The sequence below is a fragment of the Marmota flaviventris genome, chromosome 10 (genome assembly GCF_047511675.1).
Source record: "Marmota flaviventris isolate mMarFla1 chromosome 10, mMarFla1.hap1, whole genome shotgun sequence".
NCBI classification, from domain to species: Eukaryota; Metazoa; Chordata; class Mammalia; order Rodentia; family Sciuridae; genus Marmota; species Marmota flaviventris.
In genome coordinates, this window is record NC_092507.1 from 714,077 (window position 1) to 733,232 (window position 19,156).

The 19,156-nt window shown below is 47.1% G+C and overlaps 1 protein-coding gene across 4 annotated transcripts in view; it reads right to left on the bottom strand.

The window, feature by feature from the left end:
• Gnb1 (G protein subunit beta 1) overlaps window positions 1-19,156 on the bottom strand; it is a 71,014-nt gene that overhangs the window by 17,161 nt on the left and 34,697 nt on the right. For all 4 annotated transcript variants that reach the window (XM_027947678.2, XM_027947679.2, XM_027947682.2 and 1 more), the window contains exons 2-4: window positions 10,411-10,512; window positions 4,372-4,410; window positions 2,503-2,609 (exon numbers count right to left, since the gene is read on the bottom strand). In XM_027947678.2, coding sequence (XP_027803479.1) covers window positions 2,503-2,609; window positions 4,372-4,410; window positions 10,411-10,467 — 203 coding nt within the window. In that variant the 5' untranslated portion in view covers window positions 10,468-10,512. The remainder of the gene's footprint in view (window positions 1-2,502; window positions 2,610-4,371; window positions 4,411-10,410; window positions 10,513-19,156) is intronic.

A 19,156-nucleotide genomic window follows, 5' to 3' on the forward strand; every position in this document is an offset into this window, starting at 1 on the left:
GAAGACAGGACTCCTAATCCCAAGGTCAGGTTCCTGTTGAGGAATGAACACAGCTCACTAAGTCTCCCGAGGTGCCCTCAACATCAAGGCGGGAGCTGGGAGCAAGCCTGAGGACTGCAGGCCACTGAAAAGAGCCATCACAGCCCCAGTGCAGCTCACCCTCATCATCCCAGAGGAGGGTGGGCTCTCTCTGCCAGGCACAGGCCTCAGCAGACTTTTTGAGGAAGGAGAAAGAAAATTAACATTAACCCCTATGCCAGAAATGGTGTCTCCAAAAGCACCACAAACCCACACGTCCTGCACCCAGCACACGGACACAAGCACTCCCTAGGCGCTCTGGCTTGAAAGGGGAATTGTCAGCACTACCACGACTAAGTGTCCCCATCCTACACAGGAAGGAGCAACCTTGGTCATGACCTCTGGCCCAAGCCACAGAGCCAGGACTGCGCCCAGTGCCTTTTACGCCAGGCAAGGGCTCCACTGTCCCTGTGAGGAACAACCTGTACAGTCGCTCAATGAAGGCAGGAAACTGAGGACGGCAATACAGGAAGACACAAGTCCCAGAAAACCCCAAAACAACTATTTTGGACTTGCATCTCGGAAAACATGGCTACTAGAAGAAACAACCCCGGAATACTTTGAACAGCAGAGGCCCAGCTCCACACTGTTCTTTGGTTCTGTTCTGTGGTTGTGTGTTATGAACCACAGCGGTTCATCTTGAAGAACGATAAAGAACAAAGCCACACACCTACCATCTACCCAGGAACAAGGGCACACCAGCAGACACCCAGTGGCCTCTTGTGCACAGGAGTGCCACCAGAGTGCCACCATCCTGAACTCAGTCCAGCTAATGTGTGCTCTTCTTCCTCCCGAATCCGGGCTTTCAAGGTCAGACTCCAGTTTGAGACCACACGGAACATGAGTCCCACACAGCAAGTGACCTGGTGCAGTCCACCCATCTTGCCCAGCCCTGCTCTCACGCCACTGCTCAGGCCAATTGCCCGAGTGCACCTGGCCGCAGCTCACATGTACCCTTCAGGCACGGAGCCCACAGCCAGGCTGGGGAAGGAGAGCACACGGCTGATATGAGCTCTGCAGACAGCATAGCTACAGCGCTGTCCAACCCAACAGCGGACACACAAGAAAGCCATATCCTGCGTCACCATGTACTTCTGATAACAAATCTAAGGTGGGATTATCAGTAAGGATATTCTTTCTTCTTCCTGTTTACAACTTTTAAAAAACTAAACAAAATTACTCTTGGGCTAGGAACGTAGTTCGGTGGTAGAGCATTTGCCTGCCAAGTTCAAAGCCCAGGGCTCTGTCCCCAATTCTGAAAAATATAAGAATGAAAGAACTCCTAATATCATCATCACTAACTATGGTCATGGTGCTGTGTGCTCATCTCTGAAGTGCACCCTTCCCATCTAGCTGAAACCCTAACCCTCTTGGCAGCAGCTCCTCACGACCCTCCGTTCCTTTTTATTCTCTCTTTGATGCCATCATTAAATGATCACGAGGGCCTATCTGCACATGCAATTGCGGGACCCTGTACAGAACAAACTAAAGATAGAATCCTTTGTTCTCTCCCTATTTACACTCTAAAGCAGACAATTCAAAAAAAAGAAAGCCAAGCAGAAAATTCCACTTTGACAACTGCACGCACACACACACACACAAACTACAAGGAAAGGCATGTTAACACTTGTATGTAGGGTCTGAAAGAGCATGTTATGGTCACACAAACCAAGTAGCAATGTATTTTATTATTTGGGTGGAAAAGCAGAAAAGCCAGGTTTTCTAGTTACCTCTGAAAGAAAAGAGGAAAAGGAGAAGAGTTTAACTAACAGACTCCGCTTTGGCACAGCTGGCCAGTTCAGACAGACCGGATGAGCGGGGTGTGAATAGGGTGAGGAAAGGGAAGGACAAGGGAGGGAGGGTGGTGGAGGGGAGATACCCAGAGGAAGATATAAGTCTGAGCAAGAACTCAACTCAGAAGAAACAGGAGCCATGAGGGGCTTCACCTCCTTGGGGTGGCACGCAAGTAGAAGGGGACACACAAATCAGGTGGGAAGTTGGGGTCAGCTGCTAAGGTGCACAGCCCCACATGCCTGCCAAGTGAGGGCTGGAGAGACCAACTAAGCCATGCACACTCCACGTTCCAGTGCCCAGAACAGGTCTGGAACCCCTAGGAACATGCTGGGACCAGAGGACCCAGGGCACAGAGAGGGAGACAGCTTCCTTGAGGTCCCATGAGCAGCAAACAGCAGAGCTGGAACAAAGGTGCAGAAACCAAAGGACAGGTGAGTGGAGAAGGGAGGCAGAGCTGAAGTGGTGACTCTCCTGAGACCATGAGTGCAACCCTGGCCAATGGAGCCTGTCCAGGGAACGAGTGCCTGTGAGCGTTGGACCCCGCCTGCTCAGTGTCTGACTCAACTTCTGAGTTAGTGTTTTGCCCTAAAAGAGCAGAACATGCCACCCTCGCACTGGTCAGGCCCGTACCTGGAATCAGTGCCCCAGTGCATTGCGTAGATCTTGGCCAGGTGCCCCCTCAGTGTTCTCCTGGTGCGCATCTGGATTCTTCCCACAGGGTCGATGTTGTTTGTGATCTTAAAAATAAGAAAGTCAGTGCAGATGAGCATGGGTGAGGAGCAACCCTCCAGCTTCAGGCTCTCTCTCCCGCGTGCCAAGACCTAGCTCTTCCACGGCTGTTGGACAGCATTCTGCACCTTCCACTGCAGGTGCACACACCCTTGGCCTTCCTTTCCCTCTCCTGTGCACAGCAGAGGTGCTGGCTTCTCCCTTTCCCCTCACAGGTGAGGTCCACAGAATATGAAGTATCCACATTCTGGCTGCTACCCTGCAGCACTCAGTGCCTGCCCGATGCGATGCGGCCACCACCACCGGAGGACAGGAGGCCTGCCCTGGGAGCCCTGCTCCCCAGGTCCCTCCTAGCCCCTGCACACTCACTTCCCTCCTCTAGACCTTTCACACTGACAAGGGTCAGAGTCCACAGCCATGGGTCTGGCTTTTGTCCTGGTCACAGTGCCTACGAGGCCTACCAAGTGATGCTGTGTTGCAGAGGCACTACAGTCCTTGTGCACGCAGTCACCCAGTCCACTGGCTGCCGTGAGCAGGCCGCCAGCCCCATGCTATTGGTGGCTTTGCTCTTTACGACTCGTTCCCTAAGGTCAAACAGTCGGAAACTCCAGATAGGAGCAACTGCCCTTGTCCAGCGTGCCCATGCCGTGAAACACACCATCTGCTCATCAGTCACTGGGCAGCTGCCAGGTTTCCAGCTTAACCTCAACACACTTGCGTTGATGGTGGGCCCATGTGGCCCCTCGGCCAGGCACATAGTGTAGGCCGTGGGCAGCAACACACCCCCCCACACATACACTGGGGCCCTACAGCTGTTCCTCTCATTAGTTCCTGCTATGGCCTATTCCTAAGCATGGCGTATGAGCCAATCTCATCGCAGGTAAAGATGTATAGGATCAGGCCGGTGCATGTGGGGCTTGGTACCACGGCTGCAGGCTCCATGGGGGTCTCAGAGCACACCCCAGGGATGAAGGGGCTCCTTAACACTGCTTGTTTGAAAACCAGTTTTCAATTCTCTTGGGCACATATCTAGCAGCAACTGCTGGGTCATATGGTAATCTTACATTTAACCTTTGTTTTAGTTATTTTTCAATCTAATTTGTTAAATATGACAGCAGAATGTATTACAATTCATATTATACATATAGAGCACAATTTTTCATATCTCTGGTTTGTATACAAACTAAGAGTCAACAACATTTATGTCTCCATACATGTACTTAGGGTAATGATGTCCATCTCATTCCACTGTCTTTCCTACCCGCATGCCCTCTCCTTTCCCCTCCCTCTCCTTTGCTCTAACTAGAGATTGTCTAATCCTCTCATGCTCCCTGTCCCCAACCCCATTGTGAATCATCATCCTTATATCAGAGAAAACATTCAGCACTTGGTTTTTGGGGATTAGCTAACTTCAACATTTAACTTTTTGAGGAACTGCCAAAGTGGACATTACACAGTGAAGTTCTAAGGCAGGTTCCGTTGATTAGAGAATGGTCAAACCCACCTTAAGACAACAGTATTTTATAACTATCACTTTTGTACCAGGAAGTGATTCTTTAATGCTGGAGAGACACTGCTTTCATTTAGAAAAAAGCCATGGCTCCTCATGCCTAGATTCAGAAGGACTTCTGAATGAAGCACCCTGCAGTGGCCTTCCACCTTACTGCACAGGAGCCCCAGGAGCAAGGTCACTCCAGTTCTGTGGGCAGGTGCCAGGCCCCACCAGCCTCTGCCCTGGGAGGGACACTGCGCTGTGCAATTGTTTCTTACCTGGGAGAGAGTTGCATCTGCACATGCTTTTCGAGCATCCTGAAAGACAAGGACAAAGTAAGTTAGTCACATCTCTTACATTCAGTCCCAGGACTCCCCCCACATGCAAGTTTCAGAGAGCCTCCACCAACTGCAAACAGCACCAGCAGAACAGGGTGGGGCAATCTCCCCTGCCTCCCCTCTCCCCCAGTGCACTGTGCTTGTGGACTGCCCAGGCCACCCTGTATAGACAGTCATGATACCCAAACCCACCCAAGCCTGCAGTACCCACAGGTCTCAGAACTTTAGGCAGCCCTGGAAAGAGCACACTGGAAGCTGGGACAGCAAAGAAAAGCACGGGAACCAACACTGCCTTTCCAGGGCCACCAGACACGTGCTTTTGTCCAGAGACACCTGAGGGTAAAAGGGGTGGGGGTGGGGGCCCCCCAAAAGACCCACTACCCAGGCCAAACAAATGTTCTTCTAGATTGTATTAACTAAGGACTTTGCTTTCAAGCCATATAATCATTAAATCTAAATTCTATGTAAACAGCAAGGAATCAGGAATCAGACACTCAAACTCTGATTAAAGTTAACTCTGGTCAAAGCTATCCTGTTATCAATCTGTATTCCCTTCTTTTTCTTCTTTTGGTGCCGGGGATTGAACTCAGGGGGACTCAACCACTGAGCCACATCTCCAGTTCTCCAGCCCTATTTTGTTTTTTATTTAGAGACAGGTCTCACTGAGTTGCTTAGAACCTCACTTTTGCATAGGCTGGCTTTGAACTTGTGACCTTCCTGCCTCAGCCGCCCAAGCTGCTGGGATTACAGGCATGTGCCACTGTGCCCGGCTCTTCATTTTTTTAAACCCAGGGTGCTTTGCCACTGAGCCACATTCCCAGCCCTTTTTATTTTGGGATAAGGCCTTGCTAAGTTGCCCAGGCTGGCCTCAAACTTGCAATCCTCCTGCCTCAGCCTCACCAATGGCTGGGATGACAGGTGTGTGTCACCATACCTGGATATCTATCAATCTGCTTTCATCTCTGTAAATCTATGGAAGCAGGTAAGAACTGTGAAGAGATACACCATGAATGTTAAATTGTTTACACCACTAAGAAGTGATCAAAAGTTACTAGAAAATGAGTCCTGAAATCTCAAATCAGCATGTGTTGTTGTAAGCAGAAAGCTCTGTATCATGAAGGAAAACGAGGCGACAGCTTTATGAGGTTCAGCATCTGAGTGGAGCATGACCTGAAGGAACCCACCACAATTCCTAGTAAGAAAACGCTTTGTCATCTGACCACCTGTTACCACCATGCCAGCTGGGGCACTGCCAGAGCAGTATTTCAGGACAAACCACCTCACTGGAGATGACCATTTTTTATGAAGTTGACGGCAATACTTGGGAACTGATAGCATGGAAATATGCTGAGATTACTATTACTGCATACCAAACCTAGATTCCAAATTCTTCTTTAATGGAAGTTATTAGTAATTCTGCTTGTTATTAAAACACACCAAAAAAGCATTTTTACATCAGTAATAAAATGAGGAGAGCTGGGCTGGGAATGCAGTTCAGCAGCAAAGTGAGCAGCCGCGGGGGTCAACTGAAAACAAGTTCTGGAGTAAAGTAGATGAGAAAGATTCAGAGTAGCAAGTCTTCTCATCAATTAATTTTTTCTGCCAAGTATGAAGCTTAATATTTATTTCCAAATACATGTGTGTTAATATTATATATGGCTTTTGCTTCAAAAAAGGCACAACAGGAATTTTTTTGTGTGCGTGTGGTGCTGGAGATTGAACCCAGGGCCTTGTGCAGGCGAGGCAAGCACTCTACCAACTGAGCTATATCCCCAGCCATACAACAGGAATTTTTTAAACAGAAGAAATAAAATACGGCACCTAAGCAGCTTAACCCTGGTTGATTTCTAACATCCATGTGGGCATCTAGACACACCTAGAGGGGGCTGTGGTGAGACCACTGCTGAAGAGCAGGGAAAGCACAGGCGAGCCCAGGCCTCTCCACTTCGGCCAGCATGGCTGTCAGGGAGCTCAGTGCCTCTCAGAACACACTCCTTCACCTGCAAGCTGTAGAAAAGCCTCCTGGTGCAAGCCAGCCCCGCACCTGCTCAAGGAGGACAGTGCAACATCCCTCAGTTAACTTCTAGTGCAATGGACACGCACAGCAGAGCACATTGTCCACTCCATCAGAGGGAATGATCAAACAAACAACCCTTCTCCTATTCTGTCCAGACAAATGGTAGACCCTAAGCAATGCCACAGGAGAGGCTTCACTCTCTTGTTATGCGGGTGTCCTGCTATCTCACACATGGAGCTAAGGCCTGGGCTCTGGCCAATTCCAGTTTCTGCACCATGTGTTCAGGGTAGCTGGTCTGTTCCTGAGTGAGTTGTGCCCTCTGAGTATTTAAGCTATGCCTTGTTTCAATCAGCATCTCCAAGAACCCATGTTTCCTCAATAATACAATCAAAAGAATAATGAAACGTCCTTTGGGGTCTTTTAAGCTGAAAATCAAATCTAAGAAAGAAAAAAAGACCCTTCTTGGAATCACCTGCTGTTTCCTGTTCGCTCTGCAGCTTTAATCAGCATGCCATCCTCGAATACTCACAAAAACATACTTTTTGAAAGAAGTTTTCTCTTCCCATTTGGGGTAATGGACTCAACGGCCTTCAACTCACCCCCTGGTCCTGTGCAAAGGAGGCAGCACAGCACCGAGTCCTCACTTCAGAGACAAAGCCCAAACCCCAGGCAAGTGTCTATGGAGTAGATCCTCATCAGGATAGCAAGGGTACAGGAATGGTATGGAGCCGCGCTGCCCACGATGGGCTCCTGGGCCTTGACCGTGTGCAGGTGAAATGCACTGGGGCGAATGGAGGCATTCCCTTAAGGGTGGGCTATGAATTGAACTCTGAAGACAAACATCTCAATAAAAGAGCACCAAGCACATACTAAAACACTGAAAGGAGACTTGCAAGGGCTGCTTGCCTCCACATTTTTAATATGGCAACAAGAGCATTTATCAAAGGCCATGTGCCACCACGTGGGCCCAGGAGGACCCTGTGCGTTCCACATGTGAGGGTGAAAACACAGGAGAGTGTCTCCCGTCAGTCTCCCTCTACCACACGGTCTCTTGTGAACAGAGCCGAGTCCACATTTATGAGCAACAATTTATGAAAAATTTTCACTTATTAGAAAAACAAAATGTCCCAGGGACTCAGGAGATAGAGGTAGGAGGATCACAAATTCAAGGCCAGCCTGGGCAATTTTTTAGAAAGTACTGGGTCTGCAGCTCAGTGGAGTATGTGCCAAGCACATGTGAGGACCTGGCTTGGATCCCCAGGATCACAAAAAGATCACAGAGCCATGGAAGGCAACATGTCTTAGCAGGACAGTCACACATGGGCACATGTCCACTCCATCAGGCACATAGGCAGGGCTTCACAACCCCTCAGCCTGTACCACACTCTGGTTACATTCTTAGCCATCGGGTTTTGGGTAAAGAAGAAATATGATCTCAAAAGCAGTAAACCAATTAGAGTGCTTTGAATTCAGGGAAAATGACTCAATTACACTAACATTAATATTAAGCAACAACATCACAGTTTTGCTTTTAAATTTACCAAAACCAGTGCTTACTTCAAAATGAATTATGTAGAAGCTTAAGAGTTTGTTTTTTGTACTGCAGATTGAAACCCCAGGGGCTTTACCACTGAACTAGACCCCAAGCCCTTTTAATTTTTTCTTTAAATTTTGAGTCAGGGCCTCATGAAGTTGCTGGTGCTGGCCATCAATCTGGGATCCTCCTGCCTCAATTTCCTGAGTAGCTGGGATTGTAGGCACATACCACCACTCCCAGCTAGAAGCTTAAGCTTTTAAGTCAGACAAATTTTTAGGCAAGACAGGGATGGAAGTTCTCACCTGTGATCCCAGCTACTCTCGGGAGACTGAGGCGGAAGAATCACTTAAGCCCATAAGTTTGAGATCAGTCTGGGTAACAGAGATAAACCCTGTCTCAAAACAAACAACCCCCCCAAACCCCAAAAAAACACAAGTATAGCTCAGTTATAAAGTTCTTGCTTGCCTGATGGGTATGAGGCCCTAGTAAGATTCCCAGCATCACCAAAAAATAAAATAGAGAAATATCTTTTGGTTTTATTCAAACAAGTATGTCAGGGAATAACTTTATATCAAAGCAAATATTTTAAAATGTATTTCATTAGTTAGTCCTGGGTAAAGACACACATTGAGGAAGCCTGACCTAATAAAGCTAATAAAAATCTAGATCCTTCTCTCATGCATTGAACTGTAGCAGGCCATTTTAAACATCCAGCTGTAAAATTCCTAAACTAGAGAATATTTTCTATTTTTTTCCAGCTGTAAATTTCAGTAATTCCATTGTTTTTTCTCAAGTCTGAGACAAAGGTGGCAAACATGAGGTTGGTGCTTCTTTCTCCCGCAAGGCTGCTGGGCATGACTGGCATGTAGAAGGAAGCCTGCGGCTTTGTCCTGACACTGCACTCAGAACGGAGCTGCTGTTCAGAAACGTGCTCAACACTGTGACTTCTTGTAAAGGGGTGCTCTGAAGGACAGCCAGAGCCTCACAGAGGAGACTAAGCCAGTCAGAGGAAGTTCCCAACAGACAAAAGCCCCGCCGATACTGGGTTTCTGCTGATGAGCCTGTCTCCTCTTCCCTCATTCATCATGGCAAGTGGGAGGACACACACACTGTTGCATTAATGTGTCTCTAAAAAATGTTCACAGAGGGGACCAAGCAGAACTAACTCCTTTTAGATCAACCTCTCCCTTATAAAAAGCCCGTGGATTCTGCAATTTAGCAATAGGTGTCGGGTGGGGGTATGGCTTAGTGGTAGAATTTGCCTTTTAGACAAGAGGACCCAAGTGTCAACCCAGCACCATCAAAACAAGAAAGGAGGAAAGCAAGAGAGAGTTAAATGTTTGTGGCCTTTTGTTAACCTTTATTCGTTTATTTTTACGTGGTGCTGGTGAGCGCTCCACCACTGAGCCACAACTGCAGTCCCGAGAATTCAATGTTTTAGAATTCCGTTGAAGTTATTCATTGTCCGGTTTTAACCTCAATCAGATACATCTAGCTTTCAGTCTCTCAAAAGTCGTAGGTTCCCACAGCCATCCCTAGGGAATATTCCTCTTTGAAATTAAGAAAAAAACAAAAGAAAGAAAGAAAAACAGGCATAGCTAAAATACTTTTGCTTTGTTGTTGTTAAAGCTCTTGTCTGTAAGCACCCTGTCTACCCTAAAGTTGGTAGCCATTATCTTCAGGGGACGGGGCAGAATTCACCCTGTGATACAGTGACCAAGTCACAAAACTATTTCCCAAGGTGAAGACAAAAAGCACAGAAGAGCCAGGCATGGTGGTACATGCCTGCAATCCCAGCTATATGGGAGGCTAAGGCAGGAAAGTCACAATTTCAAGGAAGCCTGGGCAACAAAATTAAATAAAAGGGCTGAGAATGCCTCTCAGTGGTAGAACATCGTGGGTTCAATCCCAGTACCAAAGAAAAAAAGAAAAGAAGACAAGGAGTGGTGGTGGTGGTAAAACAGACCTTTCTGAATTCTACAGAAACATTTCATATGTATTCAAATAACCAATAATTATAATGTGCATGAAAACAAAGTACTGGATCTAAGACTAGCACATGCTGAGCCAAATTAAGATTCAATTTCAACCGGATGAGGTAGCAAATGCCTGTAATCCCAGCAGCTCGGGAGACCGAGGCAGGAGGATCACGAGTTCAAAGCCAGCCTCAGCAATGGCGAGGTGCTAAGCAACTCAATGAGACCCCGTCTCTAAATAAAATACAAAATAGGGCTGGGATGTGGCTCAGTGGACAAGTGCCATTGAATTTAATCCCTGGTACCAAAAAAAAAAAAAAAAAAGAAAAGAAAAAGATTCAATTTCTGTCCGAAAGACCAAAAGCCTGGCTCTATAACCCCCTTCCTGTGATGGTACCGTCTGGTCTGAACCACATGACTAGTGAGTCTGGACACATGCAGGTACATACTCTGATTTGGTTTTTCAGTTGTTCCGCCTCCTGCCGCAACTGGTCAAGTTCACTCATCTTCAGGTCTTAGTGCTTTCAGTGCCACCTCAAAGAATCCGTGATCTGAGACAGAAACAGCACAAAAAAATTGGTAAGTGAAGATGACAATTACACACTGGCTTTGCATAATGTGACCATGTCTCACAGGACTTCGATAGTGGATTGAAAAAAAAAAAACAAAAAAAAACTTGTTTTAGCATTCTTCAGGAAAATGCAAATGCTTAACACTGTCGTTTTCTGAGTCTCCCCTATAAACCAAGGACACAAGACTAACGTTTAGAGTAGACACCACACCAAATCCCAGGGGCAGTTACCTTAGGAAACAACCACAGGTATTTGGCAAACTAGAACCCTGAAGCCACGGCAGTAACCACAGCAATCCTGAAAGGACAGAGGTAGTATCCAGCAGTCCTTCATTCCCACCAAAATGGGCCTTCTGGGCCCAGTGGAATCAGGCTAGTGGGAGCCCGTATGCCTGCCCAGTTCCCTTATCAAGAGTCTACCAAAACCGTCCTCTTGAAAAGCCTTTTCCCAGGAGGATGTCACAGGAGATGGCATTTCTGATTAGGATCTTGGCTGCTGAGTCAGTCATAAATAAGACCAGAGCCTTATTCAGCTGGAACCACCAGCACCTTATTCACTTCGGAAGTCAGCTCTTACATGCAAACACGGTTCCCACACGGATCTCAGTTTCTCATGCAAGTCACACAGGCTCACAACTTTACCATCACAATTCCATGTAAAAGTAATAGGGTTACTACACTATACATCAAATATCTAATGTCCCCGAGATTTAAACACATCTGGGGGGCTTTATCTGAATGACCCACAAAGCCTAGTTTTTTAATGTTCCTCATCACCTTCCTCTGCACAAAAGCATCCAAAAATCATCGTCTCTTGCTCCTCATTGCAGAGTCCTAATGTGTGCTCACTGATGACACCAGTCTCTCTTCAAACAACAAAGTGCCCTTGGGGGCTGCTTAGCAGGGACAGAGGGGTGAGTGTGGCCATCAGCACTGGAAACTGCAAAAAAGTGTCAGTTAAACACCAGTCTCTCAGGGAACCAGGGTACTCTCAAACTCACAAGTGGTGAGAGCGAGTCTGCAGAACTACCAAGAAAGGCCTGCACGCTTGGCTGTGACCTGAGGCAGAGTCCCCGACATGCAGACCAGGACCTGCGGTTGCTACTGTCTAGGAAAGCTCAGTGTACAGCAAGTTTCAGAAAGACTGCTGACCCTGGGGGCTGCTTCTCCAGGCATTCCTCATGAGGGACAGGAGCCACGAGGAAAGCTCCATAGGAAGAGGGCCCACGCCCAGGCTGCCTGCGTGAACAAAGTGTAGTTGGCACAGGACAAGGCAAGTTCACTGGGCAGGCCACTCTGGTAGGGAAAGACTGGGAGTCCCTCTTTTTTTTCTTGAACCACGGAGGACTCGCTTTTTTGCCCAGGCTGGTCTTGAACTGCTGGGCTCAGACAATCCTCTGGTCTCAGCTTCTTTTGTAGAGGGACAATAGGTGTGAACCACCACGCCTGGCTCTAACTCTTTAGCACACAAGCCTAAGGACTGCAATTTATGAACATCACCATGTGAGAGCAAGAAGGATCAACAGAGTACGAAACCATGTTTAGAACTGAAAGCTGGTTCACACGACTGCCCTGCTTGCATTTCATAGCAGGTTACAGTGCCAGTTTTTCCCAGTCCAGCACCCCAACAGAATGGTCCTCAGTTGTAAAGAGGCTCCTCCATCCCACCATCTGGAGGCAGTGTGAGGAAAAGGGGCAGTCAAGGTCATCAGGAGGCACAGTTCTAGTCAACAGGCAATTTAGTCAGGTGCAGTGTCGTGCACCTGTGATCCTCGCAACTCACGATGCTGTGGCAGGATTCCAAGTTCAGCCCAGCCTCAGCAACTAGAGAAAAACTAGAAAATGTAAATTTTAAAAATTTAAATGCCTGGGGCTGGGGTTATGGCTCAGCGGTAAGAGCGCTCACCTTGCATGTGCAAGGCCCAGGATTCGATCCTCAGCACCACATAAAAATAAATAAATAAATAAATAAAATGAAGTTATTATGTACAACTACAAAAAAAAAAAAATATTTAAAAAAATTTAAATGCCTGTCAATAAATTTCTTTCTCACTAGTCTTTGTAAAGATGAAAAATTTAAACACTATTTTCCACAACAAAATCTGGAAGGGGGTTTTACAGCTGAACTGCTCTGGCCCACCTGCAGGTCACAGGCACATGGCCCCAGCTGAGCTGCAGGGCAATGGATGGCACACACCGTGAGCAGGCCACCTTCTGCTTATCACACAGAAGGCTTTCCCCACTTGCTCAAGTTCACGGTCACTGTGAAGAGACAGCAGGGGAACAAGCAGACCATCCCATAAGGCAGGATGCCCTTCCATGTGAAGAGGACAGGCAGCAGTGCCAAGACTAGACCATCTTTTTTTTCTACACATAGGAAAAAAGACCAGCAGTGGCTGTTTTTGCAAGAAGGCACAGGAAGAGCGGGGCAGTTTCTGCTCTTCCCTGGGGGTTCATAAGTGGTCTGCTTGCCACCAGCTCCCCAAATTAACAGCTTCTCTATGGAGTCAAGAAGCATTTACATTATTTTCTCTACATGTTTTGGTTTAAAAAAGCGGGGAGGGCTATTGTTAACTTTTTATAATTGCTAGATAAAGTGTGCTGTATCACTGATAATAATGAAATAACAATGCAAAAATTTGGGGGATTGTTAATTATATATTAAATTTAAAAATAACATAGATTTGAATGCAATACTTCTAGTTGTTTTAGAAGAACATATACTTAGAGGCTAACTACACTTTCATGAGAATCGTTGGCCATGTTTTTCTATCGAGTCTCCCAGCGTTGGTAAAGCTGCTCATACTACTTTCAAAGTTTAAGAATGAAATGTCTGTTAAAAAGTCCTACTTACATTTACTCACTACTGCTTTTCTCCAGGCTGCGCCTTGTCCCCCAGCTCTTCTGGGAAGCCCCACCATCAATTCTGCCTGCCTGGGGCTGCTCTCCTCCAACACACCTGGGTAAGCTCTGGTCCTGCTGAGGCCGCACTTTCCACCTTAATCCCCTAAGACAGGTCCTGCTGAGGTCTCATGTCTGCTCATGACCCACATCTGCCAGTAGATTTTATTTAGGACTTTTGTTTTAGAAATACTACTCATAGAAATTTAAATGATTTAAAAGCAGTGGACTGGGAGTGCAGTTTATTAGTGCCTAGCATGCATAAGGCCCTGACTTTGATCCCCAGCACCACAAAATACAAAAACCAGAAAATGTGTACTAAAGGGATCTGCCCCTACTTGAGATGGCATGCAACACCTCTGTAAGCCGCGTGTTGGCAGGGTTCTCCCAGAAGAACATTCCACACGTGTGGCACCATGCTTGACAGGTGGTGCCTCTACCACCTCCTGACAAACTCAGGGCAGTGGCATATGCTTCGGATCAAGGCCCCTGAATGAAGCGGAGAATGAATGCCCACCACCACTGACATGCCCCCCAGGGGCACCAGGCTGCAACAGCTGCTACAGGGGCCACACGCATGGAAATGCGCTCAAGATTCTGGTTTTGCAAACGTGAAGATTATGACCCTCACACCAAAGCACTCTTCTCTGGTCTGGCTACCACAGAATGGGAACAGTGTTATCTATGTCACAGAGCTGAAATGAAGATATATATATATATATGTACGTGATGCCTACGACGACATCTGAGCAGCAGTCAGGTGAGAGCGCGCACTGCTGGTCTTGGCTGGAAGCACAGACTTCAACAGCGGTGATCCCTAACATCACACTCCTGCGACCAGGGAAAGAGGGAAGATCTGTGGATTCAGGCAGTTAAGGGATACCCTGACCAAGCAGAAAGCAGACTTGTGGAAGGAGTCACATGAACTGTGCAACTTTGTAGGTGTGACAACAGCACTACATGTTTAATGGGGCTTTATCATTTAAAGACAACAATGAAATCTCTGAAGAACAAAATGGTATCTCTGAAATTTGCTTTGAAACAACCAAGAAGGGAAATAGAGGGGGGCACATAGAAACAAGGCCAGCCATAAGCAAGTAATAGCTTAGTCTGCTGATGGAATTTCTTATGCAGATACTTTTGTATGTATTTCAATTTTCCATTGAAAACCACTTTTTAAACTGGATGTGATGGTGCACACCTGTAATCCCAGCTACCTTGGAGGCTGAGGCAGGAGGATTGCAAGCTTGAGGCCAGTCTGGGCAATTTAGCAAGACCTATCTCAATATGAAACTTCAAAAGGGCTGAGGAATATCCCCCCAAAATAAACAAACAAAAATCACTTCTTAAGATACTGGGGTCTGCTGGGCATGGAGGCATACATCTGGAATCCTAGTGGCTCAGGAGGCTGAGGCAGGAGAATCTCAAGTTTTGAGGCTAGACCAAGCACCTTAGTGATTGATGTAGCTCAATGGTAAAGCACCCCGCTACCAAAACAACAAAACAACAACGACAACAGAGGAGGAAGGGGAGGGGGAGGGGGGAGGGGGAAGAGGAGGGAGGGAGGGAGGAAAAAAGAGAAAGAAAGAAGAAGAAAAATGCTGGGATCTTGGATCTCAATTCAAAATCCAAATGTACAAACTGGGTGAGGTGGTGCACACCTTAGTCTCAGTATTTAGAAGGCTGAGGCTGGAGGATCAATTGAGCCCAGAAGTTCAAGACCAGCCTGATTTTTTTGAAGAGAAAATTGGGAAGACATCCAGGTATCAGATGACAGGAAGGAACTTCTGCTCTTTTGTTGGACATTACAATGCAACCCTTAACAGCTACAAGTGCTCGTCACTGGTAAGTGGAATGACAGATTTTGGGATTTGCTTCAAAGTCCTTCAAAGAAGTACTGAGGAAAAGGGGAGACGGACAAAGATGGCCAGTTTCTGAAAATGTTGAAGCTGGGTGACCACACAGTTATCTCTGTGTTTGCACATTTTCTTACATTAAAAAAAAAAAAAAAAAAAAAAAAAAAAAAAAAATTTTTTTTTTTTTTTTTTTTTTTAGTTGTTGATAGATCTTTATTCTACTTACTTTTATATGTGGTGCTGAGACTCAAACACAGTGCCTCACACATGGCAGGCAAGCGCTCTACCACTGAGCTACAACCCAGCCCTCTCTTACATTTTTTAAGAAGTCAAAATAGTTTTTGGTCTTTTTTGACCACATTATAAACATGTGTTCAATACATGTCAAACAAAGCCCAGGTCTGAATGAATCTCCTGGCTCTGGGAGACGTGAACGCTCAGCACTGCAGGAGCAGGTCTTGCCAGGACACATTTTCTGCAGTGACCTTGGAGCACACTGCCACTTTAACTGGTTGCTTTTGAGAAGAATTCAATGTCAGTTCTTACCAAGTTTGTGTGGACACCCAAACAGCCAGCCTTACATGTCCATGCTTCACACCCGACATGTTCACCTGGTTCTCTTCCGCTTGCCACAGTCCCCACACCTTCCCCGCTCTCTGCACAATGTGCAGCTCACTCACAGCACCTCATGGCCCTGAACTGACTCCCCGCTTCCTTGCCTTTCCTCCCACTCAGGATTCTCCTTCCCACAGGAAGGCCAGGACCACAGTCTACACACGTGCAAAAGTGTGCATGAGAGCAGAAGCCCATCCCTTCAGGACGGGAGTGTGTCTGTTACCATGGTGAGAGGGGGTCTAACCAGGCACAAGGACTGCCTGGTGAGCAGAGTTTGTCCTAAGAGTGTTCTTCCCCAAACTAAGTCCAGACAGCCAGGAGTGCCTCCCCACAGAAGGAGAGGAAACAAGCTCCACCATACAAAAACCTCCGCGTGTCCTGCTCTGTCTCCACACAGCTCTGGTGCACCTTCAAACCCATCCACTCTGCTAAACATCATTTCACAGTACAAACTGCAGCTCATTTGCTTTCTGATCAGGCTGAGTCAGAATTCAATCCCAAGAACTATAATTTTCTTTTTAAAAAGCTCAGCAGTGCTCCAAGAACCTTATTCACTTTATTCACTGCTGCCTGAACGCCTTCCAGGGGACAGGACACTGGTGACAAGGCATGCCCCTGTCCTCGGGACCACAGCAGAATCCAGAGGAATGACAGACTAACAATCATCTGAGCAGGTGGCACAGAGAATCCCTGATTTCACCACTTGGGTTTCAAGCACTTTGGAAATGAAAGGTGGGTCACAATTTGCCCCTAGATCTCCAGGGTGCCTCAGGAACCTGCATCCTACAACAGAGGTCTCAGTACACCATGTACCCACAACCCTGCCCCAGCAGTCTCACAGCTACCAACCAAACCCCTGGTTCCAATTTAGCTACCCTGAAGCAATCCATGACTGGCCAGTGATTGTCACAAGACCACCCAAGGAAATCTCACTTCCTCAGTCACCACCTATCATCAACCAAGATGCAATGAAAACACTACAGTCTTCTGTAGGGACAAAGTGACAACCTTCCTTTTAACTGCAGGTCCTCCATCTGGAAAAGAGGATTTTAGTCTCTCCACTTCTAGAGGAAGTGACTCAAAACCACTACCTACCTAGTATGCTGATGGGTTTAGCACACCTAGACATCTCACCTTGGCTCACAGCTCTCTTCCTGCCAGGAATCTCCCTGAACCAGCACTGTCCATGAGCCACATAGAGAATTTTTAATCTTACAGTGGTTTAAACAATTAAAAGTAAAATGAAACAACAATAATTTTAGTACCATATTTAATCCTAAGTGTCAAAAACCTTAGTTCAACATGCAATCAATATAAAACAATTATATCACAGCCATTGGTGACACTAAGTCTTGAGATCTGGTGTATATTTCAGTTCGATTTGGACTATGTCAGATGATCCCACCACCTGTGGTGCGTGGCCACCATCACCTCAGTAGACAGCACAGTCAAGCTCTCCCTGCATGAAATGGTCCCATTCCCACAGGGCCAAGGATAAGGAGGACTCTCCCCTGGCTCCTTAGTGCCACTTTCTTCACAACAGGTACAAGGCTGCTCGCTTACCCACCAGGTGTGGTAGTGCAGGTAAGAGCAGCCTCCCCAGTGTGATGAGCAAGTGTCTAGAAAGCCAGGCTACTCGCTCTCCTCCCGGGGCATCACACCCTTCCAGGTTGATCCCCTTTACTGACTTCGTTAGCCCTGGCCTCTTCTTGCTTCCAGGACTGAGCACATCCTAAGCAGTCAAAAATCTCTCGATAAATACAATGCCTTCAGACATGTTGAAGCCACACAGGAAGTCCTACTTTAATTTTAGAACCAAGCCTTGCATGTGATCAATGGAGTCTTAGCAACAAATGCCTTCCACTCACAGGATGACCTTCCAGGATGGGTGATGAGACAACTGCAAACCACACAAGGGTCTGTGAGCACTCAAGTCGGCAAAGACTGCTCTTCACCACGCAAGGGCCTCCCCTGTGGAGAAAGGACCCGTTTCACACCTATTTCCTTCCTTTCAACCCTGAAGGACAGTGCTTCCGTTGGCACCTGCAGGTACTGCCTACCTATGCAGGACTCGTGGCACCTGACAGCCCTGCTGGTAGGAAGCAGCATGACAGCCTATGGTTGGAAAGTAGCAAGCCCAGGTTCCAACCTAGTGCTGCTCCTTATTGCCCTGTAACCTCAGGCCAGTCTCCTGGGTAAGCCTCTCAGCAGCAAAGTGGGAGGTGTCTGAAGGTGAAGACACCAACAGTGCCCACTATACCTGCTACACAAAGTCAGTGTGTGGCCCCTAGGACAGAGACTGACAGAGGTGATACCTATTAAAAATTTGTTGTGGGGCTAAGGTTGTGGCTCAGTGGTAGAGCACTTGCCTAGCATGTGTGAGGCACTGAGTTTGATCCTCATCACCACATATAAGTAAATAAATAAAAATAAAACTCCATCAATAACTAAAAAAAAAAAATTTAAAAGGAAAACACTCATTGTGAAAGTAGTTATGGAAATTTTGACCTAAAATTTTTAAGCAATGGGTAGAAATACAGAGGAACAGGCCCTTCCACTGAAATTGAGTCTGGACACCAGAGGACCAGCAGAACCCAAGGCTGTGTGAGAAGTGCTAGTGCTACTTTCTAGTCGTTGGTTTGGTTTTCTGTGTTGACAGATGGGACGTAAGAGATGTGTATCACCTGAGGCAGCCTAAACACGTGCACGCCCATGAAACCACAATTAGGATAATATACACATCCACGAACCCCCAAATCTCCTCGCACCCGGCTGCTGTCCTTGCCCAGCCTGCCCTAACCCAGGTAACCACAAACGTGTTGGGTCGCGGCACGTCACTGTCATGTCTTACAGGAGTGTGTGTACAGAGAAGCACATGCCCTGTGCCTTGCAATGGTCTGGCTCCCGCTGTCAGCACAACTGCCTGGAGATGCTGACACACTGCTGCCTACACAAGTTTCCATTTCTCCTGGGTAGATGGGCATGTAGGAGTGCACACCGTTGGTGCTCACCTAGGGGTGCTATGACCAGGCATACCGTCGGTACTCAGCATTTTCAGAAACTGCCTTTTCCCACCCCAGGACAGCGTGGTTCTGGTCCCCTGTGTCCTTGCCCCACCTAGTCATGTGGTTACTCTGATGGGTGCTCAGTGGTCTCACGGCATTTCCCTGATGGCTAATGGTCCTGAGCACTTCAAGTGCTCACCTACTGTGTGTTCTCCCATGCAGCATCTATTAAGTCACCTGCCTTTTT